General features: G+C 54.4%; 7 protein-coding genes and 1 non-coding gene across 8 annotated transcripts; 5 read left to right on the forward strand and 3 right to left on the reverse strand.

The window, feature by feature from the left end:
• The first annotated feature begins 2 nt into the window (after positions 1-2).
• Positions 3-2,096, forward strand: BO95DRAFT_404820 (alpha/beta-hydrolase). The gene is made up of 4 exons (XM_025583970.1): positions 3-262; positions 322-557; positions 609-1,267; positions 1,326-2,096. The coding sequence occupies exons 1-4, from the start codon at positions 66-68 to the stop codon at positions 1,998-2,000; spliced, it is 1,767 nt and encodes a 588-aa protein (XP_025446896.1). The 5' UTR covers positions 3-65; the 3' UTR covers positions 2,001-2,096.
• Positions 2,097-2,202: 106 nt separating this feature from the next.
• On the reverse strand, positions 2,203-3,494 carry BO95DRAFT_449700 (fungal specific transcription factor domain-containing protein; the record flags this gene model as incomplete). The annotated part of the gene is made up of 4 exons (XM_025587959.1): positions 2,203-2,595; positions 2,662-3,013; positions 3,074-3,301; positions 3,349-3,494. The coding sequence occupies 4 exons, from the start codon at positions 3,492-3,494 to the stop codon at positions 2,203-2,205; spliced, it is 1,119 nt and encodes a 372-aa protein (XP_025446897.1).
• A 1,004-nt stretch (positions 3,495-4,498) lies between these two features.
• Positions 4,499-6,566, forward strand: BO95DRAFT_438732 (uncharacterized protein). Its single transcript, XM_025585585.1, has one exon. The coding sequence runs from the start codon at positions 4,814-4,816 to the stop codon at positions 6,365-6,367; it is 1,554 nt and encodes a 517-aa protein (XP_025446898.1). The 5' UTR covers positions 4,499-4,813; the 3' UTR covers positions 6,368-6,566.
• Positions 6,567-6,696: 130 nt separating this feature from the next.
• BO95DRAFT_459418 (AMP-binding enzyme family protein) lies at positions 6,697-10,317 on the reverse strand (the record flags this gene model as incomplete). Its single annotated transcript, XM_025588645.1, has 3 exons — positions 6,697-6,725; positions 6,811-8,824; positions 8,875-10,317. 3 exons carry the CDS (start codon positions 10,315-10,317, stop codon positions 6,697-6,699), a joined length of 3,486 nt encoding a protein of 1,161 aa, XP_025446899.1.
• A 1,235-nt stretch (positions 10,318-11,552) lies between these two features.
• On the forward strand, positions 11,553-12,428 carry BO95DRAFT_449702 (uncharacterized protein; the record flags this gene model as incomplete). The annotated part of the gene is made up of 3 exons (XM_025587960.1): positions 11,553-11,610; positions 11,677-12,065; positions 12,120-12,428. 3 exons carry the CDS (start codon positions 11,553-11,555, stop codon positions 12,426-12,428), a joined length of 756 nt encoding a protein of 251 aa, XP_025446900.1.
• Positions 12,429-13,881: 1,453 nt separating this feature from the next.
• BO95DRAFT_t31 lies at positions 13,882-13,952 on the forward strand. The gene has a single exon. It is a non-coding gene; the product is annotated as a tRNA-Gly (tRNA).
• Positions 13,953-14,225: 273 nt separating this feature from the next.
• On the reverse strand, positions 14,226-14,999 carry BO95DRAFT_352417 (acetolactate decarboxylase; the record flags this gene model as incomplete). The annotated part of the gene is made up of 2 exons (XM_025582130.1): positions 14,226-14,357; positions 14,394-14,999. 2 exons carry the CDS (start codon positions 14,997-14,999, stop codon positions 14,226-14,228), a joined length of 738 nt encoding a protein of 245 aa, XP_025446901.1.
• Positions 15,000-15,900: 901 nt separating this feature from the next.
• BO95DRAFT_449704 (thiamine pyrophosphate-binding protein) lies at positions 15,901-17,752 on the forward strand (the record flags this gene model as incomplete). Its single annotated transcript, XM_025587961.1, has 3 exons — positions 15,901-15,982; positions 16,053-16,507; positions 16,562-17,752. The coding sequence occupies 3 exons, from the start codon at positions 15,901-15,903 to the stop codon at positions 17,750-17,752; spliced, it is 1,728 nt and encodes a 575-aa protein (XP_025446902.1).
• Positions 17,753-18,603: the final 851 nt, after the last annotated feature.

Here is an 18,603-nt window from a genome sequence, read left to right on the forward strand (position 1 = left end):
CTCTGCCTGCTTTTGAGAGTATCAGACTTCTGCCTAAGCTGGTCGCCATTTTCGCCTTCCTCATAATGACCGTCTCCGTTGTCGTCACCCTCCCGACTCATACCATCCCCTCCTATGAGCAACGAGTTCTGGGGAAACCATCGTCCATACCGGGAGTCGAAGAGTTCCGAGGTATCCCTTATGGAAGTGTCCCAGCAAGGTGGCAGCATGCTCAACTCCGTGATCGATTGCCACATGATGCCTTTGACGCCACACACAATGGGTGCGTGGTTCTCCTGTCCAATCCGTGCCAGAGCACGAATAACCATAATTCTCCCACAGTCCCCGCTGCCCACAACCGCAAGAGCCTAACAATAGTGACTTCTATCAATCGCATCTCGAGTTTCCACAAGATGTGAAAGAGTCCGAGTTCGACTGCCTGAACCTGTTCATCACGAGACCGAGTCCGAACGTTCTTGCTGCTGCCGGCTTCGAGTTCGACAGTCCAGGGTTGCCGGTCTACGTATACATCCATGGAGGAGCATATGGTTTCGGCGCGGGGACAGATCCTATGTGGGGTTAGAGTGACAGGTTCCATGTTCAAATATCGAGGCTGACTGGTACCTTAGATCCTGCCCGTCTTGTTAGAAAGTCCGTCTTGATGGGCACTCCCATCATTGTCGTGACAATCAATTACCGACTCAACATGTTCGGATTCGCCGCTTCCACTGAAATCATCGATGCTCAACCAGAAGGCAAACGGGGTTGCAACTTTGGGCTTGGGGACCAAAGAGTTGCCCTCGAGTGGGTGCAGCGGAACATCAGGGCATTCGGAGGTGACGCAAACCGAGTCACGGTCGGTGGCCAGTCGGCAGGCGGAAGCTCATCTCATGCCCATGTCCTCGAAGCGGCGTTGAGCAAGCGGAAGCCGCTGTGCCAGCAGGGGATCATCCAGTCTGGAGCCGTGGGAGTGCTTGGCCCAATCACGATGGGTGATGCAAACGCCCGATGGGCCACTTTCTGTAAGAAGTTCGGCGCGACCAACGAAAGCACAACCTCGCGTATGGATTTCATGCGGAATGTATCAGCAGATGATATTTTGCGTGCGAATGCGGCGTTAGGCTGGTTTGTCTTTCCATTGGTTATGGATGAACTGACCATTTCCCAAAGACCGAACGGACGTTGGAGTGTGCACCTCGACCAAAGTGGAACGATGAGAGCTCCAAATGGTACTGCGAGCCACCCCAGAGAAATCATATCTGTTTTGGTAGGGGATGCAGATCTCGAGGTCAGTCGTCGTAATCCAGATTCCGATCACGCAACGAACTGACTTGATGAGCCCACAGGGTACACTCCACCAGTCATCAGTCAGCCAACTTGAGAGCTTCGAACAGATATGCGATTGGTCGGCTGCCGCCAAGTTATCTGGAGAATTCTGCAATGACTTCTTTGCAGCATACCGTCTGCGTCCAGGCATGAGCAAGGATAGCCTGCACGAACAGGTCTATCGCTTCTTATCGGACATACAGTTCGGGTATCCTGTTCAATGTTGCAGGGAGGAGCTGATGGATTGGGAGAATCCAGGCTACAGCGGCCAGGGTAAAGAACCGTCCCCCCGACCAACCCGGGTACAATCATTCCGCATGGCGGTCGGCAATCCGTTTCCAGGATTGAATCATGGCAAAGCCCACCACTGTGTAGATCTCATCTATATCTACGACTGCTTCGACGAAGCATTGCGTAAAGCGGATAAGTTGCTATCGCCCGGCACAGTACCTAATGCCAGCCTAGTCGATCGTGTTCAGACTGACTGGGTCAATTTTATCACTGGCTCGCGGTCAGCCAACTATGAACCAGGTTTGGCGATCGTGTACCAGCCGGACCGAACTGCAATCACAGTTGACATGGCACTAGACGAGGTCTGGGTGGACAGAAAGTCGCGATTAAGCCTCGTCGATAAATACCCGCAGGAGGCTAGGCAAATTGCCAACATCCTGAGTGGTGGAGGACATCTTTTCTAAACAAGGACGGTATATTCTAGACGGGCGCATCAGAATAGTGTCATGAAGGACTGGTTCCCAGAAAGCGGCAAACTTTGGATGTGGGTCGTTTAAATCAATGTACACGGTCCAAGTGAAACGTTTCCCACACTGAAGTTTAGACAACGGGCTATCTTAGCGCCCTCAAAGTAGAGCAATCGAGTTGTCCCAAGTCGTTGTCTGTTCAAGGCTTTGTATGTGCCCATAGCCCCGTAAAGCCCGGAGTCCAGCGATACCGAAGCATTTCTGGATCTAGATGGCTTTCTACTTCTTCAAGTGGCGAAGTACGGTCATCGTAAGTATGACCTTGATCCTGGGAAGATCGTTCCATGTTGTGGCTAAGAGCTTTGCGAAGCAGTTCAGCAAACGTTCGCTGGTAATCCATGTTTGTGGCTAGCACAAATTTGTCCAAAACCTGGAGATTGATCGCGCAATTGCGCAAAATCAGGCTGTCAGATTGTTGGCCTAGTTTCTGGGCCAGGATCAGGAAGATGAAGGAGGATTGTAGGAAGTATGTGCCGAAGTAGCGATACATAAAGCTTAGTCGAGGATCAATCCGGAGGATGTGACGTGCAACCTAAGTGGCCAATCAGTTTGGACGGCGGTGATGGGGACATGTTAATCTGCCAAGGATGGGACGTACGTTTGCGCACGCGACAGCGTGTTCGCCAGCTTTAAGGAAGTCGGGAGATGCCTGCCATTCAAGATCATGATACATGCGAACCACATCCATGCGACCGTGGAGCAGCACAAACATGCAGTGGTACATGTGCAAGCCGTAATATGCGACAGCTGGGTTACTACCTCCCGGCAGCAGCTCGCACTCTGGCTCTGCAATTCGACAGAAGTCAGGTTTAACTAGCGATTCAAAGGAATCAAACCACAGCTGCAAGTTCTGTATTACGGTTGTGCGGCTCGTCTCCAGCAGAGCTCTATTGGTGTTGAATGTTGGATGATCGTCGAGGAAGCGATACTCAAGAATGTCGCCTAAGATTCTGTGAACAATCAGCAATTGCTGCTGTAACGCTGCGCTTGCTAAGATCGTTGCTGAATACCTCGATAGGGGCAAGAACGTCCCAAGCATATCTAGACTATGGACTTGATATCTCCATACCATACTCTGAGGGGGGCGGTTCTCCGATCGAGGCAACGGTGCCGGATAGTCCCAGATCGCATCTGGGCACGGTGTGGGCAACGACGAGCATTCTTGATCAGTGAGACGTGGGCGCCCATTGAACGATAAAGCGGCATGCCGATCGATGATATAGGTGGCCCACCACAGCCTCTATACTGTCAGCACTAATCAGCTGATATGATGTGGAATGCATACCTTCTTCTTTCTTCCCTATCATCCTCATCCATACCCTGGTCATCCTTGTGTAGATCTAGCTTCTGCACGACGAAATTCAAAAATACCAGCCAATACTGAAGACCCGATTCGAGCGATTTTTCACTAGGAGCAATGGTAGTCAGCATGAACGCAGTCAGCGCATCGTCAAAAACATGGTTGGTGCCAGGAAATGTGCGTGGATAAAAGTGGCGGTTCAGTTGGTCGAAAAAGTATCTTCCTTGTGCCATCCGTCGTGTCGAATCTGCTCGCTTCTTTGCCGTCGGCATGAAACATGAAACACCTGAGACGTGTCAGATGGAGTGCCGATTGCCAACACTGATTAAGGGACTCGGGTACATACACAGAATTGACAGCAGCAGAGTTGGCGAAGTTGATCGCGGGCTTTCCAGGTCAAGTAATCTGCTTCTTCGGATAAGACGTGTGTGAAACTCCTGATTTGGAGACTCGTAAGAATGTTCCAGCAGCCGCGATGCTTCGTATCGTGTAGGTCGGATGGTGGTGGATCTAGACCTGGGTATTAGAAGAGTCGTCGGTGCCGATGTCAAATGAGCGAGACTTACTCCGTCTCCTCTTTCTCGCGACTGAGAACTGAGAGGCCGTTCAAGCAGTCCAAGACGGGGTAATCAGGAGCATGCCTCATCAATGCAGGAGATGGTCGTGAGCGGGTTGATTTCCTGCCACGCTTCTTGGGTAGTCGAGTGAAGGTGCATCTTATGGCAAGTCCTGCTGGCGTCTCAGTGGGAGGCCGGCGGCGTGTACCGGGCGGGGGAGTATACGAGTGCAACGAACACATCCCTGCGAGAGGGGGGTGCATTTGAGCTTGTGACCATGGCACTGGTCGCAGGCAATGTTCGCTCTGGTTTCCATTGAGATTCAGATTCAAATGAAAAAATGGTGGACCTTCTTCTCTGTTAGGTGGAGGGTAATGTTCGTGGGGGGAGATGGTTGACTTGGTTAACTTGGAGCGAGCGTAGATCGACAGCCGAATGGCAGAATGTGGAATTAACCGGCAGAAAACAGGCCCACCGCCTCGCTCACCTCACCGCCTGTCTAGGCCCACCGTTTGCCGCCTAATTTGAGATTCTAGACCCTTTCTAGTTGCTTATCGCTTATCCCTCCCTTATCATCATTTCTCACTCCTGTTCCTGTCTCGACCATCCATCAGTCATCCTCCAGAGCCTTTCCTCTTCCCCTCCATGATGAAAGAACTACAGCGCTCGTCCATTTCCATCTCCCTTAAATTTGGATCACGCAGACTTGATTGATCAGTCCACTCGTTTTGTCACACGGCAGTTTCGCATGGTCGCACCGTGCAACTGAAAAAAGCACCACCGGCTTTGTGCGGCTCAGCCCACACTAGGCAGAGCTTATATTTGACTCGCAGGATCCCCTGACGGCAACAGTTTCTCTCTTTCTTTCCAAACCACCATCAGAATTCATCGCTATGCTCGTCGAGACTGTCACTCTAATAGTCATGTTGGTGGCCCTGCCACTATGGCAGTGGTATCAGCCTCTTTCCATACCATCTGCCCCATCCACCACCGACCCCATCTCACACCAACAAAAAGCCCAGCTCCACGAAGTCGCAGATCTGATGTCAGAAATCTATCAAATTCTCGTCGAAATGCGATACCTCGATCCAGCTAGCGTCCATACAGGACCACACAACCTCACAGCACTCGAACCTGAGTTTGAAGAGTTGCAGATCGACCCCGCCGTTCAATATCTCTACAGCATTCTGCCATATGTCGACACGGAAGCCGCTGGCAACCGTGGCTTCTTGCATGGCGGTGAATTCACCGACTTCCGCGACGTCGATCAGGTGGAACAAGGGCGGGATCCCTTCTACGGGTCGCCCAGTGATCCATTTTTCGAGGACGAAGACGGACCGTACATGCGCCCGTGGGTCACACCGCTCACCCAACTTGGAAATCACGGAAGTGTGATTGTCTACGACGCACACCGTCACTTCATCTGGATCATCGATCAGGAGGGCTGGTCAACGACCGACTTGGCGCTACAAGAGGTTGAGGAGCGGGAACCCACGTCGGCGAACCGAAACAGCTTCGAGCATATTCCTCATCGCCCGGTCGGGGATGTGCTTCGGGATATTATGCAGTGGTATTATGCACTCGATGAAGTTCCCAGCGGAGGGGATGGTTGGGATGAGTGGTCGGCGTTGGAAGAAGCACAGGTGCGTGGCTTGTACCAGAAGAACGGATGGCCGGATGCTTTCGATGGGAATGCGTTTGAGGTCGACCTCGTGAGGGCAATCGCTGCCTTTGTAGTGGAAAGCTTTGCGACTGAACCGCTTGACGGGCTGCAGCACTACAAGAGTTCCATCGATGACCGCTATCGCTTCCTCGCGGAGGCGGAAGAGAAGCTGCGATTAGCTCGAACCCAAGAAGATGAGTGGGATGCGCGCTGGCGCATGTTGCTCGCGGAAGGGCAGTACCGGCGCGGCGAGGCGTTCTTGGCGATGGCTGAACAGAACGCTAACAGAATGTGTCCGGGGAGCGTGTGCCTACAGCCGCAGGGTCGTCCGCTGTGGGAGGTACAGTTCTTGCACGAAGAGGTCGAGCAGAAGAAGATGGAATTGGCGGAGGCGGAGCAAGAGTGGTCGGGTGGGTCTGGAAATCAGCATGTCCTGGGCATTGATGTCGCGCAGTGGAATAAGGAACAACATCTTGCGAAACAGAAACTGGCCATCTACCAGAAAGCGCTCGAGGCAGCACGCTCGGATGCAGAGCGGCTGTGCCCCGGTCAGACTTTCCAATCGAATACTGGGCTGGAGAGGCTTCGATGGCCGTACGACTGGGATCGAGATATTCAGGCTGAGCACGATTTCACCGTTCAAGAGCTCGAAAGCGCAAGGAGTTTGTTGGCCCAAATCCCAGAGGGAGTAGAAACTCTTCGATCCAAGGTTATGGATTACATTCGGAACACTGAAGCCTGGCTCGAGTACTCGAATTCGCAAGCGAACGAGGCGAGGGAATAGTTGCTCGTCTTACCGGTTGATGTGTTCACTATTTGCTTTGCTCTGACACCACTGACTCTTGTGTAGAGGCTTAGCTTTCGACTGCCATTATGGTATCGTTTCATACTATTGCGATAATGGTTTCATCGGATAATAATTTTCTTTTCAGCTTTAGATGTGGCAGCATGACGCGTAGATCTAAAGTCAAACAACCACTCCGACAAGACAGCATTTTACTAGTACCTGACTTAAGGCGATGGTGCTTGATGTATTACTCCTAGACACGCAAAGCCAACTCTCAACAAACAGTGCCAATTCCTGCTAAGGCGCCATGAATCCCTAGCCAGCTCTCACATGACCTCCAGGCCAACAAACAAACCTAAACAAACACCTTAGAACTCCTCTCCATTCCTCAGCGCCCGCTCACAACCAATCCTACCACCTTTATCATCACCAACACACACCTCCCTCATAACGACACCCAGACACGAGCTTATCCAAATTCCCAGCCTCGCACAACCACGCCATCACGGAAAGATACTCCTCCATCAAGCCCACCGTCTCCTCCCCACCAAACGTCAGCGTGTTCATGATCACCTCCAGCTCCAGGATGTCATTCGGCATGAGGGTCGGCAGCCAGATAAGGCCGAGATCATAACCCCCACGGAAATCGACCATGCGGATTGGATCGGTCTCTTGCTCGGAATATTGCTCCAGCCGCCAGTTGAAGACCTGTGTGAAGGCCGCCTGCTCGATGAAAGTGGCGTCGTCCGTGCCGGCAGCCGCGTCCAGCTCGCGCAGTCGGCTCAACACCCGGCTGAAGGGGGCATGGGTGTACAGGCTTTGGACGTCCTGGTCCTCCGCCAGGCGGGTCAACAGCGACCGGACGGTTTCAGTGGGTTGTACCGTGACGCGCTCGACGAAGAACCCGATCATGGGACCGTCGATCTCCAAGGGGTTGGGGTGGTGATGCTGGACCAGAGAGTCGTCGCTCTCTGCGCCAGGCCAGAAACGCCCCGACGCGGCGACGTTGAACACCGCTTCAGACACGCCGGTCCGGTGCGCGTTGAGTAACACGCATGCGGCTTTGCCGATCACAGGGACGGGGACGTTCGACGCGCGCCGCATCTCGGCGAGTCCGGGCAGGTGGATGTATCTCTTGGTCGAGCCGCTGATGAATGGGTCCTGGCCTTGGGCCCGGACCTCGTTCCAGGTCGACAGTCGGGGCCAGGGAACGTCTTGCGCAGCCGAGACTCCTTTCAGGCGCTTGACGTGGAAGTCCACGGCGTTTTCTGCGGCTTGGCTGTAGATGTACTTTTGGTAGTCGCTGATGAACCTGCCGTAATGGCGGAAATCCATGCGCGGGAGACCATTGTTGGCCAAAAGGTCCTTGAAGTCCTGCAGCCACCGGAAGATCGTCACTGCATCGTAGATGCCATGGTGACAGTGCATAACCACTCCCGCGCGTGAAGATGCTCGGTCTTTGAAGATGGTGGCCTTCAGGAACGGGCCGGGCAACGCGACACATCCCTCCCAAGGGTTGTCGGCTTTGTATCCGGTTAAGCAGGAAATGTGGTCTACCTCGTGGCTGTGGGCGATGTGCAGCTTCATCCATCGTGAGGTAGGGCGCATGATCATCCATACCATTCGGTCCTGGTCGTATTGTGCGACCGTGCTGCGGAGAAGTGGATGTCGATGCAGCCACAGGTGAAGGATCGCCTCGAGATACTCAGCGCTCAGACCTGGAGCGGCAATCCAGGAGGTGCGGATCTTGAACGCACTGGGACTCAGTGTATCTTTCAGAAACCAGGTCTGAGTGTCGGTGACGTGCATTGTCTCTTCAACATCGTCCCAGCCGAATCTGAGCGGACGAAGCGTCGACTCGCCGGCTTGCTGAACTCGTGCTGGGTCAAGGTAGGTATGCTGAGCGCCGACCGTGGAAGCATGAACGTTAACGACTGGTGTCTTCATGCTGGCTATGCTACGATCGGCGATGAGATGCGCTTGCTTCCGGATTGTGTCGTGCTCGATGAGATCTTTCCGGGTGACCCGCCCAAGCCGCTTTGTGGCAGTATGCAGGTATTGGATCATCATCATGCTGTCGGCGAAGGTGCGGATGGGAGCGTCGAGGTCGAGCTGCTCTGCCTTCATTCCGGTAATAGCCGCCCAGATGGCAGCAATTTGGGCCACATAGTCGCCGGATTCTGAAACAACTGAGGCTTGCTGCTCCAGATACTCAATTACCAGGGTCTTTAGATTGGGTTTCAAGACCTTGCCTGTCGTAGTGGTGGGATAGCGATCCTGCTTCAGATCATCCTCCAGTTCGATGATCTTGGTGGGAGAAAACGAGCGCCCCAGCTCCTCTTGCACCTTGGCTTGCAGCGAGCTTGGGGACACATCGACGGACTTGTCTCGACGAATGACTGCCATTGGGACCTCGCCCGCCACAGGATCAGGGATACCCACGACATAGGCTTCCTACAAACTAGTTCAGCGTGAAGTTTCAGTTCAAGAGGCAGAATACGTACTCGAACGCCCGCAATCCTGGTCAAGCACTGCTCGATCTTGACAGGCGAGATGTTCTCACCACCGCGGATGATGAGATCCTTGTACCTGCCCAGCAGGTACACATTGCCATCCTGGTCCATATACCCCTGATCACCGGTCGCAGACCAGTTCACGCCATCTTCCTGGTAACACGTACTGTTTTCCACCGCACTTGCATCGAGATATCCTCCGAAGATCGGATAACCGCCCTGGTGCAACTCACCGAGCTGGCCTCGACGGATGGGAACCCGACTCTCCGGCGCACAGATTCGGACTCTGGTACCCGCTCGTGGAGGCCCTAGACATACCTCTCCCTGGATTCGCTTGTGAGATGCAGCCTCGTAGAAGTTCAATAGCGTGGCTACACCCTCTGTGGTTCCATATCCCGCGATAACTCGATCTGCACCAAGGGACAGACAGAGCTCGACGATACTGGGCGACAGCGACGCACCCCCGAGGACAATCTGGTATAGAGTTTCTAATGGGCCGCTCTCTGGCGTGAGCTGAGCAGCGATGGCCTGTACCATAGACGGAACGCAGGCTGTATGGACCTTTGCGCCGAGTCGAATGGCTTCCAAGGACGCAGCGGGATCGAAGGTCGGACTGGGGTAGACGACTGTTGCCCCGCTGAACCAGGTTCCCAGTGTCATCACGATCGCGAAAATGTGGAAGCTGGGCAAATGCCCGCAGAGGTGGTCGCTGGGCTCGATGTTCAGGGTGTTCACCACCATGAGGCCCGGTGTAGCAATGGAGAGCGTGGTATGCGGACATCCTTTGGGGAGGGATGTTGTTCCACTTGTGAAGAGGATCAGAATGGTGTCATCTGTGTCCGTTGGTGGCGGAGGAAGTATTGACTCGTTTGGTGCGTTGGCCATTAGCTTCGGCAATGTTGTCCAGCTTGCAGGAACGTTTTGCTCGTCTGTCGCCCGGGTGATACCCTTCAAGATAGGTTGGAAACCTCCCTCTTCTAGGGCCGCATCCAGATGCTGGGTCATGGACGATGCCGAGACGAAGACTGCGGCAGGTTCCAACTTCCGCAACAGATGAAGGGCATCTGCGCGCTGCCCGAGCATCCGAGGATCCAATGGAGCGAATTGACAGCCCAGACGAGCGGCAGCCCAGAACAGAACGGCCCATTCAGCTTCATTGAGGAGGAAAGCTGCAATGCGACTGTTCTTGCCTATTCCCGCCTGCGCCAGGGAAGCCGCCAGGCGTACACTCCGGGCATGAAGCTCTGAGAATGTCCAACGCAGGGGCTGCGGTGATTCAGTGCCTGGAGGGCCCTGCTCCTCGCTCTGCCGTAGAGCTACCACGGCGTCATGGTTCGGGAAACGCTGCGCGGTCTGTTCAAGCAAGCCAAACAAGTGTCTGTCGGGCGGATGTTGTGAATCGTCTGCAGCCTCTGCCAAGGGAATTCCCGCCATGATGAGGCAAGTACCGAGAGTTTCGATGAGTTTTCGCGAATATGAACTACCGAGAGGAAATGAAAAGTAGAGCGTCAATTGAGTCCATTGCTCAGGTTTTAAATCCCCTACCGAGCACAACCCGGCTCCATCAGGTCAGTCGACAACACCATAATTGCCAATAATCCGCACATCCATACTACCGGTTCCTGGATGTCCCCCTCTCCATTCCACAATCATCGACCCCATAAAATACAAAGCTTTGTTTGGTTGGAACTGACTCGTATCGCTGCCATGCGTCCCACTACACCCATAGTTGGAACCAGTAGCTTAGGGTTCCGCTGCGGCGATCCGTGCCGATCGGGGTCGATCCCGCCTGCAGCCACAAGCGTCGAGAAATTCTTCGACGAAAAAGCTTCCTATAGCCTATGCAGGAGGGCACAACACAGACCAGGTACTGGGGTGATGGTGCAGGCACTAATTCTGATAGTCACAGAATAGTCAATTGTGAGTGGGGTGATATCAAAACTGGAATTTCATTTCCATGGGCGGGGCGCACCACTGACTACCTGTTACAGTTCGTGCTCTCATCCACGTAGTGAACAACCACTACCTCCACGTGGGCTCACCTGCTGGGCCAAGGTCCAGGGGCTAGCGGATCAAGCCTATCAAGATGGTGGCTGTGATGCCGACCTCCGACCATGGTTCTACTCGCTGTGCCGTCGCGAAGATTACGATCGGAGGCTAGAGAGTTTGACATGACGTGCTCTGATTCCCGGGATGGGACCGATCGAGAACTCGCCTCGATTGCTTTTACACACTGGATTCCTGAATCTCTGATTGGGCTTGGTATATACGGGGAGCAGGATTCGATCGTACCCTCAGGGGGTTCCTCCGCGACTCGTGGGAGACCAATCGCCCGCTGAGGTGCCCTCATACCTTGCGACCAATCGCATCAAATAACAGGGCGAGTGGCAAGATTCTGATATGGCACTAAGGGATGAAACCTGTATCGATAATTCCTTGGGTGGTGGGACAACACATGATGCCCAATCGAGGAGCTCTTCCACATGCGATTTTCAGGGACGATCGTCATGGGCAAACCTAAAAACCAAGAGGGATGGATCTTTGGCTGCTCAGCTGCGAGGAAATGCATATATAGCCGACTCGTTCTTCAAATAGGTGGTCTGTGGGATATCCAGCATTCGATTTCCCCCGCTTGAGACAGTGCTTGTTGCGAGTCTGGCGCTGTCAATATGTATCTCGACACACCTTTGCAGACGCCGCGCAAAGCGAAGATCTTGATGCTTCACGGTGAGTCTCTCATCTACTCGGAATCGTGCAAGTTCGTGGACGTGAACTGAGCAACAGCAGGCACAGGACAATCCGCCCACACCTTCCAGAGCAAGATGCGGTATCTCCACGAGCCCATCGCGCGAGCCCTCTCCGCCACCTCCATGCAGCATGAGAGCCTCTATCCCGGGGGCGTGGAGTTCTTCTATCTGGACGGCCCGATCCCTGCCTCCTCGATCGACGCCTGCGACGAAACCTACATGAAGCCCAACCGACTGCCCGACAGCTGGCTCTGGGGCTACGGCGACCCCGAGACCTCCGAGCTCAAGGGCCTCGAGCACACCTGGAAGCGGCTGGCGAATGTCCTGACGGAACACGGGCCGTTCGTCGGCGTCATCGGCTTCTCCGCCGGGGCCGCGTGGTCCGTCATCCTCACTGCCTTGCTGGAGCAGAACAGGAAGAACCCTTACTTCCAAGTGCGCTCGCCTCCTCTTCCTGGCTATCTGGCATCTAGCTCTAACGGAGATTAGGTTAACCACCCACCCATGCACTTCTGCATCGCCTTCTCGGCCTTCATGTTCGAGCACCGCACGTACGAGTGGATCTACGCGCGGCGGATCCAGACACCCGTGCTGCACTTCATCGCCGCCCTCGACACCTGGGTCTCGGAGCGGCAGTCGCTGAAGCTGGTCGGGCGGTGCGCCAACGCGCAGGTGGAGTACTTCCAGGGGTCGCACTACATCCCCCGCGGACCGCGGATCAGGGAACTGGTGACCAGGTTCATTCGGAGGACGGGCGGTGGGGTGGGCGAGGTGGACCGGGGCTGCATTGGCGTATAGTCCTCGTGCTTAATGGTGGGTGCATCAGTGGCAGTGGGTACTGTACATATCTTTCCCATGACTCGCGGGGGAATTGGGTCTTAACTCGGCGTTCGGTTTCTAGCTTGGCGTTCGCATTACCCTGCTGGCGTTCTCGATCTGGCAATTTTATGTGGCTCACAGTTCAGCGAATCAAATTGACTAGGACATCCAAGCCTCGAGTCGGGGATTTATAAACAGGGGATGGCAGGAGATTGTAATCACCACGCGCATGACGCGCTTTCCGCTGGAGCTGTGCAGGTCAGATCTACCTGCCGGACTTCCGATCCACTCCGGAAGCTTTCAATAACCAGGAACCACGAGGTTAGCTCTCGAATTAACTCTGTGGGAGCCTATTAGTGGATCCACTGGGGAATCGTAGCAGAAGAACGCAGGGAATCTGCGCTTCAGACCATCCACAAGCACTAATTCCGGCTGATCCACGATTGCGAAACACGGTCCCCACGACTCACAGCTAGACCAAACCATAGTTCCTTCAAGGCAAAGCACAACCCCTTTGAGACATGCTGTTCCAAGGTTATGTGCTGTCGACCGGCTTTTGGCAGAGAGGCTAATTAGGGCAGGGATCGTCACACCCGGCGGGCGGTATCGGGCTTTGGTACCGGTGGGTCCGTTCTATCTACAGTCCGGAATGCCATGTGGCGACTATAGAAAAGAGACTTGACGAGGTCATAAAAGAGATGTTGAGCATTTCATAGCTAGCTTGCAGCTGTGCATGAGCCCAAGGAAATACCGCAAGGGTATCTGCAGCAAGAAGAGAGCAGCGCTGCATGGGTAGACACTCGCCGATCAGCGGGGCGAGCGATCCACTCCGCTCGCTGTGAGATCGACACTCCATGGCCGCCATCGAGATTGCCATCGTCGGGGAGTCTCGGGAGATGACCGGGATGAATGGATGACGGAACGCAGTTGCGGGCCGATTCGTCGTGTAGATGGCCTGTTTACATGGTTTGGATGGTGCTCGCGGAGATAGGGGAGGCTACCGCATTGCATCACTTGTGGATTTCGTGTCTTCGGGGTCTTGTGCATGAGTAGGTTCAAGGAGCGCAGGATTGGGTGAGGTCAATTTGAATATGCATGTGTGTTGGTGTCTTCAGTTGCTACATGGTGGGATGCAAGCAGCTGATGGCCAAGGGTGGTCCATGAGACCAACGTAAAGGTTTATATTTTGCGCTCAGGCACTACATTATAAAATCTACCAATCGAACTCATGCATATAAACGTGCAAATAACTAAGTCAGTCTACATAAGCCATGCATTATACAAGCAAAGAGACCTCTTGGGGGAGAATAATAGAAGTGAGACAATTCTTGCTGTGATAGAAGCATACAAGCGACGCGAACGTGAGCATGGAGGGAGGACAAGCATATCCACACGGTCATAGATTACAGAAAGATGCCAAGAATAACAACCAGCATCATTGGTCTAGTGGTAGAATTCATCGTTGCCATCGATGAGGCCCGTGTTCGATTCACGGATGATGCACTTACTTTTGATCTTTTGATCTTCTCAGTTATAAACATCAAGTAAATCCAAGATATGTACCCGTACCATAAATAAACAGGAGACGTTGCGTCGGATCTCAAAATATTTTTTTCGCAGCCTCAGTCAACACACCTTACTGTAAATTCCGGTCACTATTACCTCCACTTCCCACAACCCCAAACAAGCACAGCCAGTCTCTACTCCCCACGCAACTCATCCAACCCCCCTTCTCCAACTGTAAGTCCCTTTCCGCTTCCCGCAAGGAAAAACCAGCTAACCCCCCTCCGCCCCCCGTACCATCTCCGCACTCGGCGCCCCAACCTCCACCTCCCCGAACTCCCTAGTATCCGGCAACTCCAACCTCACCTCCCGCAGAACGGCGACCTCCAACCCCCTCCCCTCCCCCTCCCCCTCGCTATCCTCATCGTGGTTCACCGCGACCTCGAAATCCAACACATGTCCGCCATTCTCCCCGTCCTCGGACAAGAAATGCAGATGGAATCCGGGCACCCCGATCCCCACCGTATACGCGGGGGACCAGAAGCCGAACAGTGTCCCTCTCGAGCGGCCTTGGCTGGTCACTTTTTGTCGTCCGGCGCAGTCGGCGAGGGTTTCTTGCGGGGAGCTGCGCCGGGGGATGATGCGGGTGGTGAGCGAGGCGAAGGTCGTGGTCAGGCGGAGGGAGAGGAAGGTGTTTTTGTTGGTGTCGAGGAGCGGAGTGAGCAGGGCGGAGAGGGTTTTGAGGGTGATCTTCTCCGAGGTGGTGGTTGTTGGGAGTGGAAGGGTGTGCGTCGGTTGGAAGGTGGTGAGCATGGCGAAGGGGATGGTGTCGGTGGGGTCTAGGCGGCGCACGGTGGTAGTTGTGGTGGAGGGGAAGTGGTAGGCGCGTGAGTCCATGACAATAATCTCCCCGTCCAGCTCGGAGAAGGTGCCTATGCCGTATGTGCCTCGTTTGAGGAGGGTGGAGGCGTCGAGGCCCTCGGTGCAGATGCCGGAGAGGAGGGCGCTGATGGTGCTGTATTGGTACAGGGTGTTGATGTTGGCCATGGTGGTGAGTATGGGAGGGTGATGTGGATGTTTGGAATAGAAGTGTTGTGTGATGGTAGATGTGAGAGTTGGAATATGGCAGATGATATACACCACCCCTTAGCATGTGTGTATGATAAATAGGGTGAGTTGGTGCTTGTGCTGGATGACGATTAGGGCTACCGGGGTGGGTGATCTGCAGGTTCCGCTGTACCACCAGGAAATGCATGCCGCTCCGCATCGGGACTCTCCGTTCCCTGGAATGACCCCACGGATCTCCTAATTCCGAAGTCGCATTCCTATCTACGTATGATGATCCTCGAGTGGGTATCGGTTGTGTGGTTTTGGGGGTTGCTGCAGCTAGAGAAATTCCTCGATCCAGCCCCGCAATAGATCGGATCCAGCGACTCGACCGTGTCGGACTAGATCTTCAGCAGCTGATGGTCATTTTCAAGAGATCTCGCTCATGACCGATGCAATGTCACCCTACTTTTGCATATCTTTATCGTCGACGGTCCTTTATACTTGTCAGTGGATCCTGGGTGGCGAGTTGACCTGCCTAGTAGAACTTACCTCATTAGAGATACTTGTTTTCTTTGACTTTGGCAGGCTGAAGCCAGGATTCTGTAGACCCATCCGCCCAGACTCACCATGCTTCTGATGTAACGCCTCTCGGCTCTTCCAAGCCAGGAAGTAGTAAAGGGGCTACGTAGGCAGTGGCGGGGACCGACAACCTTAATGCCCGAGCCGAGTAAATTCTTCATGCCGTCATTCATCTTGTGTCAACGAACACACGACTGCCGAGAATATTCGCCGAACGACACATTCTCACCCATCGAGCCTGCGGATATAAAGATGGTAGCAGGCTCGCTGGTCTATACGAAGCCCCATGCAACCGGGACCAGCATTGGAGCCTCGCATTATGACTCGCAACGAAGAAACTCAGCTAACTGGCGGTGAGTATATCTGCGAAGAACTCGCCCGCCGTGGGGTCAAACACGCATGTAAGTACTATTCATTCCCCGTTCAGGTGGTATTTCAAACGGAGGGATGACGTACCGATAAACAACGCAGTTGGCATCACCGGTGGTGCGGCCATGGACATCTTCGACCGCCTGCACTCCAATCCCCCCTTCAGCTTTATACTAGCCCACCATGAGCAAGGCGCCGGTCATATGGCCGAGGGGTACGCCCGCGCCTCGGGAAAGCCAGGCGTGGTGATGGTGACCTCCGGGCCGGGGACCTCCAACCTGGCCACCCCGCTCCTGGACGCGCTCCTCGACGGGGTGCCCCTGATTGCCATCTGCGGGCAGGTGCCGACCGTCGTGCAGGGCACGGATGCCTTCCAGGAAATCGATAGCCTGGGATTGGGAAAGATCTGCACGAAGTGGTGCGGGATGCCGCGGAGACCTGAAGAGCTACCGGAGTATCTTGCCCGAGCGTTCGAGGAAGCCACCAGCGGAAGACCGGGGCCCGTATTGTTGGCTATTCCTAAGGATGTATCTGGTGCACGGTTCCGTCCCGAGCAGGTGCAGAATGGCGACAGGACCGATGACAAGTGCTCTTCCTCCGTTCTTGAACAGCCAGAAGAAGGAACTCTAGACAAAGTCGCAAACTTGATTAACAAGGCCAGCAAGCCGGTCGTTATCGCAGGCCACGGGCTCCTTGGCTCCCATCGTGGACTGGAGCTGCTCAACCAACTCATAGATAGCATTGCCATGCCCGTGACGACCACCTTCCTAGGCCTAGGCGCCTTCGACGAACTCCAGCCCCTAGCACTAGGCATGCTGGGCACGTACGGCACCGTACCCGCCGACCTAGCGGTGCAGAACGCCGATCTGGTCCTCGTGCTTGGGGCGCGCCTCGACGAGCGGGCCGTCGGGAACGCCGACGGGTTTGCGCCTGCTGCGCGGGACGCCGCAACCAAGGGAACGGGCGGGATCGTGCATTTTGATATCTGTCCCGAGCAGATCGGCAAGGTTGTGCGTCCTACTGTCTCTGTGGTGGGAGATTTGAGGACGACGTTGCCTTCACTCCTGGAGAAGGTTACGCCGGTGGAGGCAGAGGTGAGAAGTAAGTGGTTAGCCACGGTGCAGGACTGGAAGCAGCGTTTTCCGCTGGAGTATCAGCCTCTTACGCCTGGGAAGAAGCAGGGGCTGCTGCCGCAGGAGCTGATTATGCAGTTGGAAGCATGCACCCGCCACCGGAAGGAGGAGATCCTGCTCACGACCGGAGTCGGGCAGCATCAGATGTGGACGGCGCGATACTTTCGTTCTCGCGTGCCCCGAGCGGTGATCGGTTCGGGGGGTCTCGGCACGATGGGATTCGGCTTGCCAGCTGCCGTTGGGGTGAAGCTGGCGCGGCCGGAGTGTACGGTGGTCGACGTGGACGGGGATGCGTCCTTTTGTATGACCCCGCAGGGGATCCTGACGGCGGTGCAGCATGGGGTGGAGGTGAAGGTGTTGCTGCTTCGGAATGAGGAGCAGGGAATGGTGCAGGAGGTGCAGCAAGCGGCGCATGATGGTCGCATCTTCCTGGCCGATCATCGCAATCCGGATTTCGTGCGGCTGGCGGAGAGTATGGGGGCAAAGGCGAGACGTTGTGAGTGTCGTCAGGAGTTGAGGGATGGGATGGACTGGTTGCTGGGGGAGAAGGGTGTGGCGCTGTTGGAGGTGGTGGTGCAGGGGAGGTTACCCATGGTGCCCAAGGTGGCAGGCGGGAAGGCGTTGGATGGAATCTTAGATGGGTTGAAGAAGAAGGAGGATGGGAATTAGTTGGAAGATGAATAGCTCCTCACCTGTTTGATGATAGTTACGTGGTTTTGTGGTTGTTCTTAGGGCTATGCTCCGCTTCTACCCTCCCTGGCCAACCAAATGCAACCCAGTAAAATACCTTAGATATTGCTGGAAAACCACCATTGCCAGATGGTATATTTTGCAAGTTGAGGAGCCTCAACTAGGAACATGCTCTTTATACGTATATCTAGTAATCGAGGCCATGGTTTTGATGTTTGGACCTTTAGTCACACAGTAACTCGTAAAAAGCTGCACACTACTTTAGCTGGCTAGGCAGGGTAAATATTCATCTACCCGTTTTGCCAGCTACAGTTAGTGACTGTCACAATACAAGGAGATATTCTTCTAAGTCTGAAATTTCGAGCCCACTGCTTACTGTGACTGTTGAATTTCAAGTTCCAGTGGGTATAGGCTCTTTCACCAAGTTATACACAGTAGTCAATCTGGCCAGGAAGGTCCACATTTTCTACATAAGCACGCTATACCTACATAAGAATACCTAGTAAGCAGCAGTGCAGTCCTGCATAACCCCCTTTCCCTCCCCGCGCCCGACCGACACTCCGCCACCTGAAACCGAGCTGACTTGGCTGTTGTGCACTCTGTATGTTGTCACGAATCTAACCAACACCTGTCAATCGACATTTGTTCTTCTCAGCGTTGGTGAGGAGAGATTGACTTGAAAGCCACCCACGGCCATGTGACTGAGCCAAGCACCAAGGCAAATAACTAGCTGGCTTACTAAATGATGACTAACTACAACCTCGTGACTACGTGTTATGTAATGTTTCCCCAACACGTCTTGTACAGCAACACCCTGAACAACAACAATC

This window comes from Aspergillus brunneoviolaceus (assembly GCF_003184695.1).
Source record: "Aspergillus brunneoviolaceus CBS 621.78 unplaced genomic scaffold BO95scaffold_5, whole genome shotgun sequence".
Lineage (NCBI taxonomy): Eukaryota > Fungi > Ascomycota > Eurotiomycetes > Eurotiales > Aspergillaceae > Aspergillus > Aspergillus brunneoviolaceus.

Bases quoted from the DNA above. Each gene is read 5' to 3' on its own strand.
- BO95DRAFT_404820 (XM_025583970.1), top strand. From the start codon at position 66: ATGACCGTCTCCGTTGTCGTCACCCTCCCGACTCATACCATCCCCTCC. The intron at 263-321 runs GTGCGTGGTTCT...ATTCTCCCACAG, and splicing joins TTTGACGCCACACACAATGG to TCCCCGCTGCCCACAACCGC. The intron at 558-608 runs GTTAGAGTGACA...CTGGTACCTTAG, and splicing joins GGGGACAGATCCTATGTGGG to ATCCTGCCCGTCTTGTTAGA.
- BO95DRAFT_438732 (XM_025585585.1), top strand. From the start codon at position 4,814: ATGCTCGTCGAGACTGTCACTCTAATAGTCATGTTGGTGGCCCTGCCA.